The sequence below is a fragment of the Maniola jurtina genome, chromosome 6, assembly GCF_905333055.1.
Source record: "Maniola jurtina chromosome 6, ilManJurt1.1, whole genome shotgun sequence".
Classification (NCBI taxonomy): Eukaryota; Metazoa; Arthropoda; class Insecta; order Lepidoptera; family Nymphalidae; genus Maniola; species Maniola jurtina.
Window position 1 is genome coordinate 7,004,977 of NC_060034.1, and position 19,521 is coordinate 7,024,497.

Consider the following 19,521-nt stretch of genomic DNA (forward strand, 5'->3'; position numbering starts at 1 on the left):
TAAACCAAATATGGAATTCTCGCGTAACATCAGCTATAATACTCGACTGTATGATGTTGTTAGGAGAATTTCAATGCGATTACTTAAAGCGAGGTCGGTGTAAGTTACAACAGAACCTCTCTGTTTGGAATTGATTTAGCGTAAAAACATTTCGAACATGCCTCCCGATTCGCTTAACATTTTTTAGGGTTCGGTAGTAAACAAGGAGCCCGTATAGTTTCGCCATGTCCGTCCGTCTAACTTAAGTACATATCTACTAGGAAGCTGTGATTTGGCATGGATACTACGTCCTACATATTAATCACGCCGACAAATTGGTATCATAAAATTTTGGAAAAAAATCCCTTCTTCCATTTTTTTTTACACGTAAATTGGGGACGATTTTTCTTATCTTTCTTACGGCGGTGTGGGGTGTCATTGGATCTATTGGATTGTGAATCTATTAGGTAAGATTGGGTAAGATTTATTAGATTTTTAGACCCATTTTTTTTATTTCTTTAATTATAGGCTTTTACATTTTTTTGCATGTCAGCCTAGATCCATTTGCGAAATATCTTTGGAAATTACTTAGATGAAGTTAGTTGTGTAAAACAGCTAAACGGGCAAATACGGAACTCTATATTGCACGTTTCGGAAACACACTTGGCCGGTTTTATCGTATCAAAGAATCCTTTATTATCTGTGTGGCATTTGATACTGCAAAGGCAGCTGGCGCCGTAGCTTCCGAGGATTGGGTGCGGATTCGATTGCAGACCTGCAATTCGATCTTTTGTTGTCAGAGGCGATATTTAGGCATTTATCAGATTTGCGATGTCTCGTGCGCATGTCATCTTCACTTGTAACCCGATATTGGGACAACCTTTTGTGGTAGCTCTACAATAGGGCAGCATGCGCCAACTGTCTCGATCGGTAGATAAAGTATCATCAGAATCGTTTACCATTCAATTTAACATTTGACATGTGTTCGGTAAATCCTTACATTGCATACAGCTATGAGCTATCTATAATGTAGGTACCTACCTATCTATCTATTAATTTGACTCGCCCTAGCAATGCGAGGTACTGAAAAATATTTATAATCCATACTAATATTAATATTATAAATTCGAAAGTGTGTCTGTCTGTCTGTCTATCTGTCTGTCTGTCCATCTGTCTGTTTGTCTGTCTGTCTATCTGCTACGTTTTCAAGGCCCAACCACTGAACCGATTTTAATGAAAAGTACAGACTTGGGATACATCCTGGGGAAGGACATAGGCTACTTTTTATCCCGGAAAATCAAAGAGTTCCTACGGGATTTTAAAAGCCGAAATCCACGCGGGCGAAGCCACGGGCATCCCCTAGTACCTAATAATTGAACAGCAGATAGCAGCTTCAAGTTTCAACTTTCTTGCTGGTTCTTCTCGGTAGGAATGGCATTCCGAACTTTTCCTAATACACGAAAAATGTACATTTTTTGTAAAAATGTATTTCAATAAAAAACACTTCTACTTATAATACTATTTTAGATATAATCCGGATACAATATTTGAGTGTTGTCTTACATTGGTATAATTGCTTACAATGTAACTTAGGTATTTAACTAAGTCTTGGGAGCTACGCATCGGTTACATTTTTATTTTGCTTACTACCTGTAATCTAATATATTATAGTATTGATTGCACATAGAAATTCCATAACCCTATTCTCATGTTACATTCAACAGCCATTTGCGAACATGTTATATCTAAATAGTTGCCTTGACCGCGGCTTGACCGTGTCAACCGGGGAATGGGGATGATGTAAGCGTAATGGTTGATAAAAGACCTAAGACAGAAAGACTATAGGAATGTCTTCCACCACGTAAAAATTATCCTGGTTATAGAATGCGAACCAGTTTTTCTGATCTCCTCATTTATAATTCTTTGTTTATTTCTAGAGCGTAAAGATACTTCGAGCAAACTCTATCCATCGTAAACAGAATAACAGCTTCGAGGCTGGCTGATGACCGCGACTTCGTTCGCGTGGACATAGGTTTTTAAAAATCCCATGGGAACTCATTGATTTTTCGGGATAAAAAGTAGCCCATGTGTTAAATAAATCCATTCCAAATTTCAGCCAAATCCGCCCAGTCGTTTTTGCGTGAAAAAGTAACAAACATACACACATACACACAAACTTTCGTCTTTATAATAGTGTGATACCTAATTGTTCCGTATGTACTGCATTATTGTCAATCTCAATTTCGTCAAATTAGAACATATTATTATACGAGACCTATGTGTCTAGACGCGCCCTACATTCATAATGCGCGCTGTTACGTGTATTACGTGCCACCATTATGCAATGCGCGCGAAACCAGTACGCCGTGCGTGAGAAGCGGCGCAACACTCGATGTCTGTTAACATTAAAGAATGGCTGCTATAGCGGTATGAAACAATACTTATCAGGGTTCAATAAACCTCATAATCGATTTGAGAGCCTCAATAGCTCAACGGTAAGAGGGCTGAAATCCAGAAGGTCTTCGATTCAAAACGTAGGTAGGTAGGTACTATATCTAAAATTGTCTTTATAAACTTACCACTACGAGTAGGTAAATACAAAAAATCTACTCTAGCACAAGCAACTAAAATTAGTATTTGCGCTTGCAAGGGAATGGGGAACAATTAGTTAGGGAGTTAGAACTTACGATCTTCTTAAAAAAGTAAGTGTAGATAGGGATACCCACGTACTTATATCAAATAATAATGTGATTTAAGTACATAATTATGTCAAAAGCAACATTCTGAGTGATAAATAAAAGCAAAAATAACAAGGTAAGTATTCCTATCTTGATTTCGTCAATGAAGACATCTTTGCAGTTATAATAATATAATGATGAATTTAGCTTCCATAGAATGTAAGGCGAGCTTAAATTCAACAAATATAATACGAGACGATAAAAAACACAATATAATTGAAAGACGTCGCCTATGTTGAGCAAACATGTGCGACGATGTTCTTTAAAAAACGCGGTGCCCTGAAAAAATGTAGAAAAAAGACACTTCAACGCTGAAGCGCGTTCGACTGACAGGAAATATGATATTTTATTTTAGCCGTGGGATCAAACCGAGTCGATAATTTGTGTTCCGAATAGAACATCACAGGAGATGGTGAAATTAAATGTTTAGAGAAATTCCTTTTACGAATTTAGAAGATAAAGGTGTTTCTTGATATATTTTAACGTTGCAAAACAAAAAGCGACTTTGAAAGGATATTTTATGGGACGTTAATAAAAGACTGAATGTTATTAATGACATCTTAAACCTAATTTGGATATAATTCATTAATTCAGTGCATAGCTTTGTTCTCTGCATTTTAAATTTATGAATGCTTCTTAATTTAATTTTATTCCTACTCCATAGTTCCTTAGGAGTCGACTCTCCTATTTCTTGTGACAAAAATGTTGGGTGATAGGTTTCTACCTATCTCATTCAGTACAATTTTATCAATGTTAAGTGAATTTATACATACTTGTTGCTATTTAGGAACATAAAAAGTGCGTTGTCTATGTATTTTCGTATTTTTTTTGCTAGCTAAATAGGGACATAATACAGACCTATATTTTATTACGTAACCACATGTAACCTATATTAGACTACAGGCCCATGTTCAAAAATGGATGGGTCATATGAACCACCAGGTGACGTATACAGGACGATATAAGAGCATAAAATAATAAGATTCAGCACTATGCCGTCACTTGTAAGCTGTCCAACAGAGTGCTGGTGAGAATTCAAAAGTGCAGGTAGAGTGAGTACATTTTGGTCATATATTTTTGTACGGCATTTTTACCATCGATAGATCCATGAAAAATAATAAGAAAGCGCGCAGTGCCGTAAAAAAATGGTGCGCCACAAAGTCAGTAAATTTTTTGATTTTCTGACAATTTCCAGGATAAATTTGGTCATTTAATTCTGTACGGCATTAGTTTCATAGTGTTTCAATACAGCCTCTAATCCATTATTCCGCAACGCCGTACAAAAATCATGCGACAAGGGGAAAAAATTGAGGGTAGCAACCCCCTCTCTTTCCGTGGTCCGGGGGGTGATTTGAAAAAGTACGGCTTTGGTTCCAAAACATTATCTAGCACCCAAAAGTACTATTAAAAATAATGCCGTCAAAAAATTAGTGTTCATTTGAATGTGTATCAATAATTATCTTAATTTCATGGTATACTTGATTTTTAAAGCTGTAAAATCATTTGACTCTGTACGGCAACTTTTTTTTTAACATGATAGTGTAAAATACTATTGTTATATAGTATTGCCGTTCAAAAGAAACTGTTCTAAAAAAAATTATAGAGAAATACAAAAACTGAAAATTTTCAAATTATTGCAAAAGTTTAAATGTTCATAGATTAATAAAATATAGCAATTATCTACGCTTTTCCCTTGTTTTAAATAGTATTAAGATAAATAAATTGGGAAAAAATTATGCCGTACATTTTAATGCAGACCATATCTTTTAGGCTGATGAAAATGACGCTACCATTTTAAGGGTATAGTACTTTATGGCCATCTGATACTGTACGGCATTAACATATTTTTGAAGAGAACAATTGATAATATGATAAAATCACTATGCCGTCTAACTGAAGTGAACGGGTGTGTATATAATATCCACATCCCCTACAAACCTTTGGACCAACGAAAATGTACGGCATGTAAAAAAATATTATCTATGCATAAAACACTTTCAAAATAAATTAATTTTATGTTGTTTCAAATCACCCCCCGGACCACGGAAAGAGAGGGGGTTGCTACCCTCAATTTTTTCCCCTTGTCGCATGATTTTTGTACGGCGTTGCGGAATAATGGATTAGAGGCTGTATTGAAACAGTATGAAACTAATGCCGTACAGAATTAAATGACCAAATTTATCCTGGAAATTGTCAGAAAATCAAAAAATTTACTGACTTTGTGGCGCACCATTTTTTTACGGCACTGCGCGCTTTCTTATTATTTTTCATGGATCTATCGATGGTAAAAATGCCGTACAAAAATATATGACCAAAATGTACTCACTCTACCTGCACTTTTGAATTCTCACCAGCACTCTGTTGGACAGCTTACAAGTGACGGCATAGTGCTGAATCTTATTATTTTATGCTCTTATATCGTCCTGTATACGTCACCTGGTGGTTCATATGACCCATCCATTTTTGAACATGGGCCTGTAGTCTATATATTTTATTGTATCTACATTAAAAAACACAAAGGACAGATTACAAAAGAAAAACTCACAAGACAGTTACTAGATAGAGTGATAACATGGTGATAACAGTCTGATCGCTAAAGTGCGATCTCTTACAGATAACGTGAAATCTTTTGGAGAATTTAGTAAGTAGGTAAGTACCTAAAAGTGGACCCCACCTCGGTAGAAGTTTAGTTGATGCTAGAAGATAACTAAAATTCCTAGTACATACCAACGTTCTGATATCTAGTACGGAAACATTTTAAAGAAGACATCTTTGCAGACAATATTTAAATGTAGTAGCACAGCACAGTGTAGTAGTATGTACCTAAATAAAAAGTAGGTACGAGTAGCCCAGGATTTAATTGAAGCTAATCTGCAAACAGTTGGCAGGAAAAAGGAAGAACATTGGAACTAAGTACGTAGATTAACTATGGAAACATTGTAGATAAGCCAAAAAGAAAATCTATTTATCAAATAATTCGATAACACAACTCATTAGTCATACAGAAACTGAATGTCCTCTTGTAGTCTTACAAGAGTTCCGATTGTGTCTAAAGCGAAATGAAGAGTGGCTAATAATACTTACCAGGAACCGATTCCAATCAGTATCAATCTATACGGAAGCCGTATCTCGCCGTAATGATTGTCCGTGGATAGGTAGCTACTCCACAACGCCACACTGTCGTCGCCTTATCATGATTTGATTGATAATAAATACATTTTTTTAAATTTTCCCCCTACCTACGATGACTAGGCTTTCGTTACTATTTCACCTTTTCATAGGTTCAGTATCTAATCTAAGTGACGAGGTTTACTAGCTACATATTTTCATTTTTAAAAATCCTGTAGTACTCCTTCATAAATTACTCTCTGTAAATATAGCCTGCCTGTAAAAGTCTTTTTAAAATTGTTTCCTCAATTTCGAAAGTTAGCCCTGGTTTTTGGGCTATAATATTATTATGATGCTATATTATTATGGATAAGGCAGTTATTTCAAAATACCAGACCAATTTTATTAATTTGTTTACATATAACACAAAAAGTTAAGTTATGACCGAGCTTACCAAGTCTCCTATAAGTAATTTAACCTTACAGTAACTTCATAACATGTTACGTTAAAGTGTCATCATTTTCAAATTACACCGGAAGGGTTTCATATAAGTTTGTCCCCAGCATATTAGCCCAGTATGCAAATATGGCGTAGGGACGGTGTCGTTGCGCCTATAAAATCGTCTCAAGTGTAAACAAGCGTAAATATCGCGCCGCACGCACTCATAAAATCAATGCATAAAATCTATTTCTCGCGCCATTGCTGCACGTACTTTAAAGCTTGGTCACACACAACGCGCGAGCGGAATGACTACATACTGAGCGCACACGTACGAGTTAAATTTTTCTTATTTGGAGTTATGTGTGTTATATGTAATTCAATATCACTCGCTTTAACGATCAAGGAAAATATCGTAAGCAAACCTGCATACTTGAGAGTTTCTCCATACTGTTCTCAACTGGGTGTGAAGTCTGCCAATCCGCACTTGGTCATTGGCTAGCGTGTGGACTATCGAAGAGTCTGATAGGAGACCCGTGCTCGGTGATGAGCCAACGATGGTTTGATGATGAATAGGTGAGGCTTACGTTTGACTGCAATCACACCAAATAGTAGTTGAAGATAATAAAATATCATTGTAAAAAATGTTTCTGCAAATAAAGAATCTTGAATCTTAAATCAAGATGAAGCGCGCTTGCCTAGAAGATACCTATTCACTTTTCTTTTGAAATTACCAATAGGTACAATAGCCAACGGGAGAAACGGAAGTCAGTGTTAACACAAAGAAGTGCATAAAACACACTCTAAAGCACGATGTGACGGCGCGGCTGGAGAACGCAATAGCGCAGCTCCTGTGCACGCTTCGCTATGTGTATCTTTATGCCTTCCAGTTTGGAATAGGTGGCCTTATCGCTAAGAAGCGATCTCTTCCAGGCCGATGCCATGCTGATGCCACAACGAGTCACTAGTCGCGTCATGTCTGCCCAGTCCTTTATCCAGATTTTTATTATACGAGTAACGACCATCTACTTATTTCGTCATTACATAGTAGGTAATGTTACACCAACAAGAGATTTCCAGTAGCTCATCAACGCCGTTCCCAATCTCATTGTTTTCAACATACGGAAATCTTTTCATGCATTTAACACACTTCTTAACAAGCCAAGGCTTATTAAATAACTTGAGAAATTATTTAAAACAGTATTGCACAACTATGTATTGCTATAATACCAACTAGTCTAATGATAGTGTATTTTTTATATACTTAGGTACCTACTTAGTAGAGCTTATGAGCTTCTTTGATACATTGAATATGGCCACAGTAGATCATTATTGATCATCATCATGACCAACCCATCGCCATTATCATTGAAAACAAATAAAAATATATATATCTCTTGCACCTCTGTCAGCCTGTCTCCTCTGTATCAAGACAAACGGATAGTATGTCAAAGCCAAGTTCTAATAAGATAAAAATTCTAATAAGAACGGCGACGTGCGACGCACTGGCAGTGCGTTATTTCTCCTACAAATCTTGTGTCCTTTTTTTGCGTCCTTTATAATCTGACTATCTCTACCTGTTTGCGTGTTCCATCTTCTTACCATCACTACTTAGGTACCTTCTTGCCATCAGACTGAGATGACATGGGAAAACTGACATGATTTTTCACTACAAGTGCGTACTCGTCCATCTGAGATGGGCACCCTAGCAAGTAGCAACTCTATAACAGTTATCTTTTAGGACTTCGTCTGCGATGGCGTTTGCTGGCGCGCGTGCTGTGCTTGTTTGGAGTGTTTTTTTTTTTGTTAAGAGTGGCTGGTTTTTGTGTTAGTTGGTGTTTTTTGGTGGTGGAACTGACTGGGAAGCGCTCTAAAGGGGCGCCGCGTGTATGTCGGCGGGCGCCGGCGCAGACGGAGTCCATACTTGTATAAATTCAATAACTTGAAAATATCACAAACTTGACATTGGCTAATCAGAGTAAAGCCAGATTTAAAGAAAAAAAAAAAAGTTATCTTTTAACTGGAGAGTTTTATCATAGAATGTGAGAAATACAATGATAATAAAGCAATCCAGCATCCGGCCGTTCTATATCATCAGTTGCACGGCTTTCCAACCGTTTGAGGACAAAGGCAGTCAGTCCTCTGAGTCACCGACGAGATTATTAGGCCTAATATTATACACATGCGCGCACAAAGCGAAAGGGTCTGTGCCCACAGTTGACTGCACGACATGACGGTAACGACTATTTAGCGCCATATATTTCTGTGAACCATTAGTCCTGTAATTGACGTTTTAGCTGTCGTTATTGCTGTTATGTTGTTGTTTTTTTGCAGTGGAAATACAGCCTCGCAGCACAAAATGGTGTCTATTCACACGCTCACAAACAAAAAGGCACGGCTGCCGTGGCGTAGCTGGAATAGTCACTCACTAGAAAACATACTGACGACAATCACAAAATAGTTTCAATTTTGTGCTCAGAGACTAAAAAGCCCGCCACATCATATATTAGCTATATAATAGCTATTATTATTATTACTCGCAGAAAATTGTAGCTACCTACGTACGACAAGTCACGTGTAACATATTATTGTGAACGCATATCGTGCGTGATCCGTGGAAAAACGCCCATAGGGACTTTGCTTGCGATCCATCTTGATTGCTATTCCGAGCGACGATGCTCCTATATAGATATTTTAGGAATATACCTACTTGCTCAAAATGATGTAACTCATCTATACGGCAACTCGGGTACATAAACGATGTTTCCAATATATTATTTTGAACAATCAAGCATTTAATTTAAACAGTACCTAGTTTGTTTACGAAGCTTTATATAATTAGGTCACGGCTTGCAATGATTTTGCTGTCCATTACTTCATAAAGGATACTTCTTACTGGCTACTGTTACTTGTATAAAGTCAATCAAGTAGGTATGATTTATTCTCCCCGAGGAGAAGGTGGTAAGTATTTCAAAAACGTAACTCGTATGGGTACAGCAAAATAGCCAACAACGTTATCCCTTTTATGTGCGGCGGCTAATTGCAGTGCTATCGTTGCATGTGGTATCGGGCTGTAGTCCCGAGGTGTAGCCTTGATGTAGATATCAACGGGGAGGCCTGGCGCTAACAGGAACCTGGTGCGGGGGTAGCAACGCCAATATGCTCCCAGGCGGCACGTCTCATCCCAGAATCCGCAACAGTGGAGATAAATTGAGCGTGGACATGGATTCCATATCCTGAAAACAAAAAAACAAACCTTTTTCTACCATTGTGGTACATTTACATCGCTAGAGAAAATAGATAAAAAGTAAATAGGTACGTTAATAAATAATTCAGCAGCCATTAGTGCACGCTCGGTAGTTCTAGTACAAAGCTCTAACACCAAGTTTTAGTGTCAAGTTTCTGTCACCAAATCCTATCTAAGCACTCGTTTTCTTTAATTCTGACAGGCCAGCGATTCGATATAGCTGTAAGTACCTACCTAAGTAGGTTCTGGATTGTATCGGAAACTGAACTTTCAACTTTCGCTTAGACAAACTTTTAGTAGGTATACCTACTAAATCTATTTCATAAATATTTTTAAAAATATAAACTGACCTTAATCTATAAAGAATTTCCACATCGTCAATTTCAAAATCAAGGACACTGGGGCACCATATAATTTCCAGATCATGTAGAGGTCTCGGTCGGCTCTTCAATATACTTTGGTCTTCTTTAGCCTCATGATGTTGAATTGACCTTTTCTTATGATGTGCAGTATGCGTAACGTCTTCAATAGAAACCTACCACAACCAAAAGACACACATCGCCACATCGTCAGTCCATCTCCCAACGCGCACTTTACAGCGAGAGTTAAGCATTTAAGTGGGAACTCTTTGATTTTCGGGGATGAGAAGTAGCCTATGTCACTCTCTAGGTCTACAATCTACATCCATGCAAAAAATCACGTCGATCTGTTGCTCTGTTGTAGAGTGATTGATTGAAGGACAAACCAACAAACAAACAAACACACACACTTTCACATTTATAATAATATAAATTTAAAAAAAATTAAATATTTTAATTCAATTAGACTCTTACAAGTACTTTTGAATCGTCAAGAGCATCTACCACTGGTTCGGAATGCCTGCCTATATTTTATAGGCTTATAGATTCATGATCACTACTTAGTGATAAACACTAAATATTCAATTACTTAGACTTCATCATGATGTAATTTAATCAGAGGATCGAGAGAGTAAGTTAAACAAGTACCTACCTATGTAGCTGATAAGATAATTTTGTTATTTATTTTCAACATCCCTCCGAAAATATTGTGTAGGTAAATGGGTAAATGGTAGGTGACTAACTAAACCTATTAGAGGAAGAAGGGAAAACCGAAGGGCAAACAATAGGAAGTACAGTTAAACACAATACCTAGAATTCGATCGTTACCTTCTCAGCGTCTAGTTTTGCTCGTAAATTAATTGATATCAAAGGCGGCAGTGGATTTAAAACTTCATCATATTCTGCGAGCTCTTGTAGCGAGTGCATTTCTGTTGGTAGAAAACTCTCATAATATTCTTATCACAGAGAGCATGTTATTGTTTTCTGTATTAAAAAAGTTGAGTAATTTTGTTGGTAATTAATTTCTTTAAAAAAATCGCAATAAAGTTAAATCGTTAAAAATTAAATGTGCAGGTTGTTGATTAATGGACAATTTTGACACTGGCAAAGAGAAATTCTAATTATAATTGCTTCAGCCTCGCTTCATCCAAAAAGAATTTTATAGAGAGTTAATAGAAGCAACCTGGCACGATTGATACAGAAGTTCTCAATTAGTTAATAAATTATTACACAAGTGCAAGTAGTCACCATCTGCAATAATAATATTATTATCTTGGGTGGGATTTCTTAAAATCCTCTTTTAGTTGGAACTACAAGTACGTATAGGTCTATTCGTTATAAGACAGGACTTTCAACTTAATCAAGTTTCTAGACTTCAAGGTTTGAGCTATGTGTTGATATAATATATTAATATAACATAATACCCTAACTAGCTATATAATCGCTAATAATTCGCTAATAATCGCTTTAACCAAAAAAAAACCTACTACGAATATATACTTATAGGTAAGTATATCGTTTCGTTTTGAAATTCGTTCTATTACCTACTTATGAACCACATTGTAATATTTCTCGTTTTACGTGTTTCTTGTATCCAAGCAGTTTTGTTCCGAGAGACAAAAAATTAGCATTTACATAATTATAATAAACATGTAAGTACTTAAAATAATTATACGTAAGTAAGATAAGTATAAAAACGGCAATTTATTTTTAACTCTAATATGCATTTCCTCTTCATGATTTCCTTGCTAATCGTGATATTAAAAATAATGCCGGTACGATTCGTTTTTATTTAAGTTTCATGTTACAAACTATTACTTAGGATAAATACGTAGTAGACTATTAGATACCTAGTCTTACCACGCATCTGCGTATCTGTATGTACATACCAGCTATCTGTGATTGTAAGACAGCGAATCTTCTTCTTTTACAGTTTTATCTTTTTAGCTTCCTCGTCCAGTCAGTCCATGTTGCTGGAAGGCGGTATCCATTCTAGCACTTTCCGGCTCCACCGACCATCGTTCAAAGGCAGTAGGTAGGTATAATAAGAATAAAGTCAGTTGAACTCATTATAAGCGTCCATGTTCCAGCGTATAAGCACGCAAGTCAGTCGCCGCTGCCGGCAGGCGTGAGGCGGCGAGGCGCGGTGCGGATCTCCGGGTCGTGCGTCCGGAAGCGCGCAAGACTTCCGCTCCCTCAGGAGTCGCCGTCACGCCTCGCTGCAGCGCAATGACCGGCTACTTATATCATTTTAATATAGCTATCCGATTCCGATCCGATCCGATTAATCTTTCAACCATTCTGTAAAGACAATATTGCCCTGTTTAGTTCGCAGTAGTATTTTGATAAATCGTCGGTTACTCAGCATGAAACTCAGTAATAGCAAAAAACTATCAGGTTGAACTCGTAAAGCTCGAGATAGATAGAGAGAGTTCTTCAAGACGAGTTCTAAATACCTATCAGTACAGTATGTAGGCCTAACCTATTGTGATGAGTTCGTAGTTGTATTAGACAACTTCTAGCCTCTAGGTATATAGGTATGTAGAACTCAGTTCTTAGTTATTGTAAACTGTAGATGATTTTTAGCAATTAATGAGTTCTTGCAGTACACCGTATTGGCGTCACTCAGAAAAGCAGGTATTATTTAAATATTTTTATCGAATTATTGGAATGTCCTCTCCAAAACCAACACAAAAAAAACACAAGTTTAATGTGCAAGGTTATCCGAGAGTTTTAATCTAAACAAACTAATGCCAAAATAAATAATTTAATTAGAGCGTGATTGCTATCACAACATCTAATTATCCAGTTCACAACCCAAATACCGAAAATATGCGATATCGCTCCGAATCTCAGACGGAGACTGAACTAAAACCTTCAAAACACCCGTATTTATGCAAGTTCAATCTTGTTGGCCTCCTAGTAACAGATTGTATGACATCGAATGAGCCAAATATCGATTTTACCAAACTACCTTCATCAGCTAAATTAATAATTTTATATTATTTTTGACAACTCAAATCAACTTTTAAAAATAACCTTACAGTTCGGCCGTCCTGAATTTAACACGTCCTCGTGTTTCTAATCAATCTTGTCATGTCAGTCGCGAGCTTCCTTGCCCTAAGTCAAATCCAAATCATGGGCTATCCTGCCCTCCGTCAAATCATTAAAACCTACCCTTGAACTGCCGAACTCTCAGTTTTAATATCAAGTCAACAATAAATCCAAACGACTAACTTCCCATTCGATGTATACAAAATCTGAACCACTTATTGCAAGTTACTTTCCACTTCACAAAAGACTAAATTCTTAAAAAAAAAACTAAAAATTATAATCACCAAATCAAACTCAATTAAAATTTTAATCAAATGTGGGTTGTTTAAAAAAAGATACCAAAGCGAAATTAAGGCAACGTGAGACACGTCCCGCTTCTGAATTATTGGCGTCACTCAGAAAAGCAGGTATTATTTAAATATTTTTATCGAATTATTGGAATGTCCTCTCCAAAACCAACACAAAAAAAACACAAGTTTAATGTGCAAGGTTATCCGAGAGTTTTAATCTAAACAAACTAATGCCAAAATAAATAATTTAATTAGAGCGTGATTGCTATCACAACATCTAATTATCCAGTTCACAACCCAAATACCGAAAATATGCGATATCGCTCCGAATCTCAGACGGAGACTGAACTAAAACCTTCAAAACACCCGTATTTATGCAAGTTCAATCTTGTTGGCCTCCTAGTAACAGATTGTATGACATCGAATGAGCCAAATATCGATTTTACCAAACTACCTTCATCAGCTAAATTAATAATTTTATATTATTTTTGACAACTCAAATCAACTTTTAAAAATAACCTTACAACCGATATACTCATTTATGCCTGATAGCCTACCACTAACTACCACACAGAAAGTAGGTAGATAGGTACGAGTATATTAGAGGAACCGAATTCTGGAACTACATTATTTAGTCGGCGTGAAATGTAGACTAAACAATGAGATCAGCTGGGCCTATTGGCTATAGCGGACTCATACGGAAAAAGTATGGATTTTGAACAATGATATTGCTATGCTGAGCTCTGACGTCCACAGCCGATCATATTTAAACTCGTGTAAACAACCAACCACTGTTTTGACTGTTTAGAATCAGGCACGATTTACACAGAAGGGGCCGGTGGGCGCAACTAATGGACCTGGCAGCACGGACATAAAGCCACTCCATATCACTCTCCATATAAGTCAAGTAGAGTAAGTAATGGTGAGTATTACGTGTCGCCTAATAATGTGACAATGCTTATCAATCGATTGCGATTTTTAAGCAACGTTGATCAAAGTCAATAATTGTGTGGGAGACTGACTTTTGGCCTTTTCGTTTCCTCCGTGTCCAGGTTATTATTACTAATTTATTTGCAATTTTGTGTATTTGCAATGAATAAATTATGACTATGATTAATATTTGACTTTATTATATTAATTTTTTAATATTTTAATTTAATATATTACTGTAAAACCTAAGAGTCAAAAACTCGTTTTCTTAGTCAAATTGTATGCGGAAGGATTTAGGAACCCACCGTACTGTATGTGAACTGTATTTGTCGGTCGCGTCGGCATTACGGTTTAAAATCTAAATGCAGAAGCCACTTCTGTATAAGCTGCGCCTTAGAAAAATGGTAAGTATAAGTAAGACGGTTTCTTATTATTATTAGTCATAATACTATGTGCAGAACTAGTCAAAACATCATAGGTCTAGAGTCTAGACTGTAGTGTGACTAGCAACCACTATTTGTTTAGCTATTCTAGACTACTCTCAGTTTATACTTCATCTACACTAATGTACTAAATAGGTAAGTACATATATTATATAAGTACAAGTACTTATTCGTAGGTTTTGAGAAGTTTTTTTTTTGCGTGAAAAAAATTTTTTGGTCTAGGTTTGGGTTAGGTTGTCTAGAACACTGAAATATGTTTTTAATCAAGAACGGTTCAGTAAACAATTGATTATTTTTTCGCTTCGACACCCCATATTTTACTTATTTAGGTGAAAGTGGGTAGGTAGGTATGGACATTTGAAAAAAAAAACAATTTTCAGCGACACTGCGAAAACGCAAAGGAGGAAGAAAAATCAATTTAATCGCGTGAGTCTAGCCGATGTTTATCTAGCCGGTTATAGCTCAAATTATTATTAACTAGAACTTGCCCGCGACTTCGTCCGCGTGGATTTGGTTTTTTAAAGAGACCGTGGGAACTCTTTGATTTTCCGGGGTAAATGTTGCCTATGTCAATTTCCGGCAAGCTATACCTCACTACCTTTCATATACCTAAATCGGTTAAACGGGTGGACCTCTACGAATCTCGTGGGAACTCCATTTGAGATAAAAAGTAGCCTATGTCCTTCCCGGGATGTAGGTAAGCTAACTTTGTACCTTTCTAGCAGAAAAGCTAGCAGTCAGACAGACAGACACACTTTCGCATTTATAATATGAGTATGGAAGTATGGATAGTAAATGCATTTGAAAGTAGGTAGGTAAATTATGTGGACGTAATTCTAAAGAATTTACGAGTTCACACATTCCATAGATAGTGGTTCGAAAAACAAGCTTGTCTAAGAAAGTGCAATAGAATCACCGGCGTCGTGGCGCGAGGCAGCTAGGCGCGCAGTCGAGGTGAAGTAACGGATGAGTGTCCGTGGGAACGGCCGCCACTTCCGCTCCGCTTGCGATCGCGCCTCGCCACTCTCAGCTATTTCCTTTATGTAGGGTGACCATTAATTAGATGTATCAAATTCCTTAGCTGTCTTAATGTACTGTTACGGTTAACAAGTTGGTATTGATTGGCATAACTTTTCGCATGAAAACCATGCTGCTCTTCATATTAATGCTTCTCCATCTCCATATTATATCCAAAGGGGCAATTTGGAAATTTATATTTTCTAAGTTGTGTCTGGTCTGGTCTGGTGAGAAGATTCGGCCATAGCTATTAAACATCCTACCGGCAAAGCTAAGCCGTCAAGCGGTTAAGCGTTCCGGTACGAGGCTGTGTAGAAACCAATCAAGGGTATGGGTTTGATGGAACTTCCATATTCCTCCCAAGTTAGCCTTAGACTACTAGTCAAATGAAATCGCAGTCCAGGGTTAACTGTAATGGCATAAAAAGCCATTATTGTCTTTTTATACAGCTGGCGTCAGAGAAGGTCTCTGAACTTGAATATAGTATATCCATTGGCCATAGTTAAAATGTATGCTACCTACCTATCTAGTTTTCTTTCTTTATCTCAAAAAGGCCTTAAGTATATATAGAGTAAAGATTATGCGCGTGTTAGCCGTGCGATAAATAATACATTATTTAACTATTAAGTTATCATTAGCACTGGTCACGAGAAATAACAGCTAAGTGTGAAATTATTCATTTTCCTGTTTGTACGCAATATGTTCCGAACACGATATTAAAATTACATCCACTTTATTTCCTTTGTGTGTTCACACCTTATGGTTAAACCCTATAATATGCTACTGTAAAAGCTCGAACTACAGTAAATTCTAGGATTTTGCAGTAAAAGTTACGATTTAACCAGCCTTATAGTAAAAGTCTGAACTGTTCAGTTATAAATGTTTTATGATAATTTTAATTTTTAGCAGCATTTACATAGTAAATCTTAGGCTTTTACTCCAAAGACACGCAAAAGTACCTACGAAAATAACTAAGCCTGAATAAAATCTGAGCATCCCGACTCCACGCAATGTTATATCTGCCATAATATGGTTCTACCTCTAGAATCCAGAAGCTCGCGAAGGAGGTCCAGAATGGTAGTCAACTAAGCGCTTCAGTATCTCACCAAGTGATGATGCAGTTTTAAAACAGTTCGTAAATAAACTGGAAAGAGTATAAAAGTTTTATTAAACCCAAACCTATCTAGGATTTCTACGCAGCATCCGGAACATCGGAAGACGTAACATCGCTCCGAGGAACAAACTTACGGTGATTTTACCAAGAGGACGTTATTGATAAGAATGATAAGTCACAATCCTACCGTTCTTCAGAAGTAAATCGTCATAATATATACTAAGATTCCTAGTACTCACGTAAATTACCTATAATACTATCGAAGAGATATCAATAAGAGCGCTTGTTGTCGCCTACACAAACTATCTCGTTAACTAATGCGATGTTTTGTTCTAATCGTTTTTAACTTAATTAAAGTTAATGACTTAGTTAACTGAATCACCTGTGTGAGGTGTAAAAACGATCACCATCAACCCATCGCCAGCCAATGGTAAGCGTTACTACTGAGCATCAGTGTTCTCTCAGAATGAGAGGGGTTGTAGTCTACTGGAAAAGTACGGATTTTCGTACGCGGAAATTCATACCACATATTATGTCAATCTTTATACTATACCTACGAGTACTACCATCAAACTAAGGATAATATATGTAGTATAGATACGATACTATTTTATTTGTATTGGACCAGTGCACAAGCGCTTTAATAAAGTGTAAAATATAGGCTCATTTTCAAATTATAATATTACACAAGATAAGCTGTTGTATGGAATGTCACGTTCACATGATAAATAAGTAGGTATTGTTTGACCTTTAAAGTGATTCACCTGGCCCCGGATCTTCCTTGAAAAGAACAAGGACACAATACAGAAGTGCAATAGAGTAGTTTCCTCATTCTAATCATTTACTTCATTCGTTATCTGGGTAAAGCCATATCGTGAAGAGTCGTGCTCCATACTTACCTAATTAGGTTTTTATAAGTTTCAAGTCAATATTAGATAACCCTAGAAACCACTTAATTTTATGCTGGGAATAGAGTGTAAACAAGACAAACATTAATCTTTTTAAAAACCCACGATTAATACAGCACCTACAGTTGGCTTTTAAGGTTATAACTACTAGATATAAATATTTAAGAACATGCTACGAGATGATACAATTACCAAATTCTGAAAAGCGCATTTAAACTGGGTTAGTGGTTTTTAAAGTAGTTTTTAACCCCCGACCCAAAAAGAGGGGTGTTATAAGTTTGACGTGTGTATCTGTGTATCTGTCTGTGGCATCGTAGCTCCTAAAGTAATGATCCGATTTTAATTTAGTTTTTTTTGTTTGAAAGGTGGCTTGATTGAGAATGTTCTTAGTTATAATTCAAAAAAATCGGTTCAGCCGTTTGAAAGTTTTCAGCTCTTTTCTAGTTATTGTAATTTTGACTTGTGGGGGGTATTATAAATTTTTAATTTACACTTGTTAACAGGGCTCTCTCCGTCACTCGTTTCCACTCGTTTCATACAATCGTAGTTCCAATTTCATTTGAATACTAAGCAACCAAAGTTCATAAAATTTTGCAGACATATTCTAGAAACTAATATCTGTGTCTGTGGTGTTTTAGATTTTTCTAAAAATATGTAGTTTTAAAATTACAGGGGCTCAAAGATTTGTATGAAATTTTTTAAGATCGCGTAACTATGAAACCGAATATTTTAACAGAAATCTGGAAAACCACAGACATAGATATTAGTTTTTAGAATATGTCTGCAAAATTTCATGGACTTTGGTTGCTTAATATTCAAATGAAACTGGAACTACGATTGTATGAAACGAGTGGAAACGAGTGACGGAGAGAGCCCATAAACAAACATAAAGGAGGTAGATATGTTATATAGGTAGTCTTCGTTCTGTCCTAGAACATAATAATTATACATAAAGTACCTACCACCTAAGAACTTATTGTTATTCTCACTATATTTTACTAATTTTCGATTTCATTTTAATGGCGTGATTAGGATAAGACTTTCATCTCGGTAAATATATTTCTCCTAGGTGCACAAATTCCTTCGTGCAGCACGCGATATATGGTCCCACTACACTCGTTAACCGGATCGTCTCAACTCAAGTCTCAATAAAGCTATAGACACTAGAGCTGTTTTACAATATCTGCGCTTCAGTTCACAGATGAACACTCAACACTGCTATAATTACAATCAACGTGTGTGTTTCTACTTCCTAGCTAGTTACCGCCCTAGAAGTGATTTGGAACCTAACCAATATTGCTTGCTGAATAAAGCATAATTAATAAAATTAAAAAAAAAAATTCAAGAAGGACTGTTGCCTTTGCTCAAGATCAACATTTAACCACACCTATAGTAGGTAGGAAGTAAAGCGTTGCGTACTTTAGGAACTTCAAGCTGTAGCGTAACCAAGAAGGTTTATCGGTATTTATAATGTACCTACCTATCCATGGGATTTAATCGACCACCACCCAATTTTTACCCACTTTTACAAAATGCCCAAAATATACAGTTATATTAACTTTATATAACAGCTTTTAAATAACAATTCATAACAAAAAATAGATTTATCTACATAAGTAGACTTAACATCAAATAAGTAAAAACAACTTTATACAAATAAATTAAGATTCCCGTCACATAGAACCGCTCTCATCAGTAATAGTTTTAACGTTATGGCAGTAAAAATTGTAAATAAATTACCTTTGGAAATAAGAGAACTTGTAAACGTAAATAAAATACAAGGCCTTAAAAAGAAATTATTTGAATATTTAACTAAGAATACCTTTTATAGTGTTGATGAATATCTAAGATGACTTTTTTGTTTTATTATGTAATCTTGTAATATTTTTTAAGACC

General features: G+C 36.3%; 1 protein-coding gene and 2 long non-coding RNA genes across 3 annotated transcripts in view; 1 reads left to right on the forward strand and 2 right to left on the reverse strand.

The window, feature by feature from the left end:
* LOC123866155 overlaps positions 1–6,810 on the reverse strand; it is a 24,214-nt gene extending 17,404 nt beyond the window's left edge. The window contains exons 1-2 of the long non-coding RNA XR_006796145.1: positions 6,798–6,810; positions 179–240 (exon numbers count right to left, since the gene is read on the reverse strand). This is a non-coding gene — a long non-coding RNA (uncharacterized LOC123866155). The remainder of the gene's footprint in view (positions 1–178; positions 241–6,797) is intronic.
* The window catches only part of LOC123866156, a 22,856-nt gene extending 5,204 nt beyond the window's left edge, over positions 1–17,652 (forward strand). Inside the window, exons 3-4 of the long non-coding RNA XR_006796146.1 lie at positions 10,836–10,842; positions 17,643–17,652. This is a non-coding gene — a long non-coding RNA (uncharacterized LOC123866156). The remainder of the gene's footprint in view (positions 1–10,835; positions 10,843–17,642) is intronic.
* On the reverse strand, positions 9,034–10,945 carry LOC123866154. Its single transcript, XM_045907523.1, has 3 exons — positions 10,698–10,945; positions 9,861–10,045; positions 9,034–9,499 (listed from the first exon to the last, which is right to left on the reverse strand). The coding sequence occupies exons 1-3, from the start codon at positions 10,794–10,796 to the stop codon at positions 9,202–9,204; spliced, it is 582 nt and encodes a 193-aa protein (XP_045763479.1). The 5' UTR covers positions 10,797–10,945; the 3' UTR covers positions 9,034–9,201.
* Positions 17,653–19,521: the final 1,869 nt, after the last annotated feature.

What these genes read in the sequence shown, in the direction of transcription:
- LOC123866154 (XM_045907523.1), bottom strand. Translation starts at nt 10,796, where the DNA reads ATGCACTCGCTACAAGAGCTCGCAGAATATGATGAAGTTTTAAATCCA. An exon ending in CAAAACTAGACGCTGAGAAG is followed by an intron (nt 10,046 to 10,697) that starts GTAACGATCGAA and finishes TGGTTGTGGTAG; the next exon opens with GTTTCTATTGAAGACGTTAC. An exon ending in GAAATTCTTTATAGATTAAG is followed by an intron (nt 9,500 to 9,860) that starts GTCAGTTTATAT and finishes TTTTGTTTTCAG; the next exon opens with GATATGGAATCCATGTCCAC.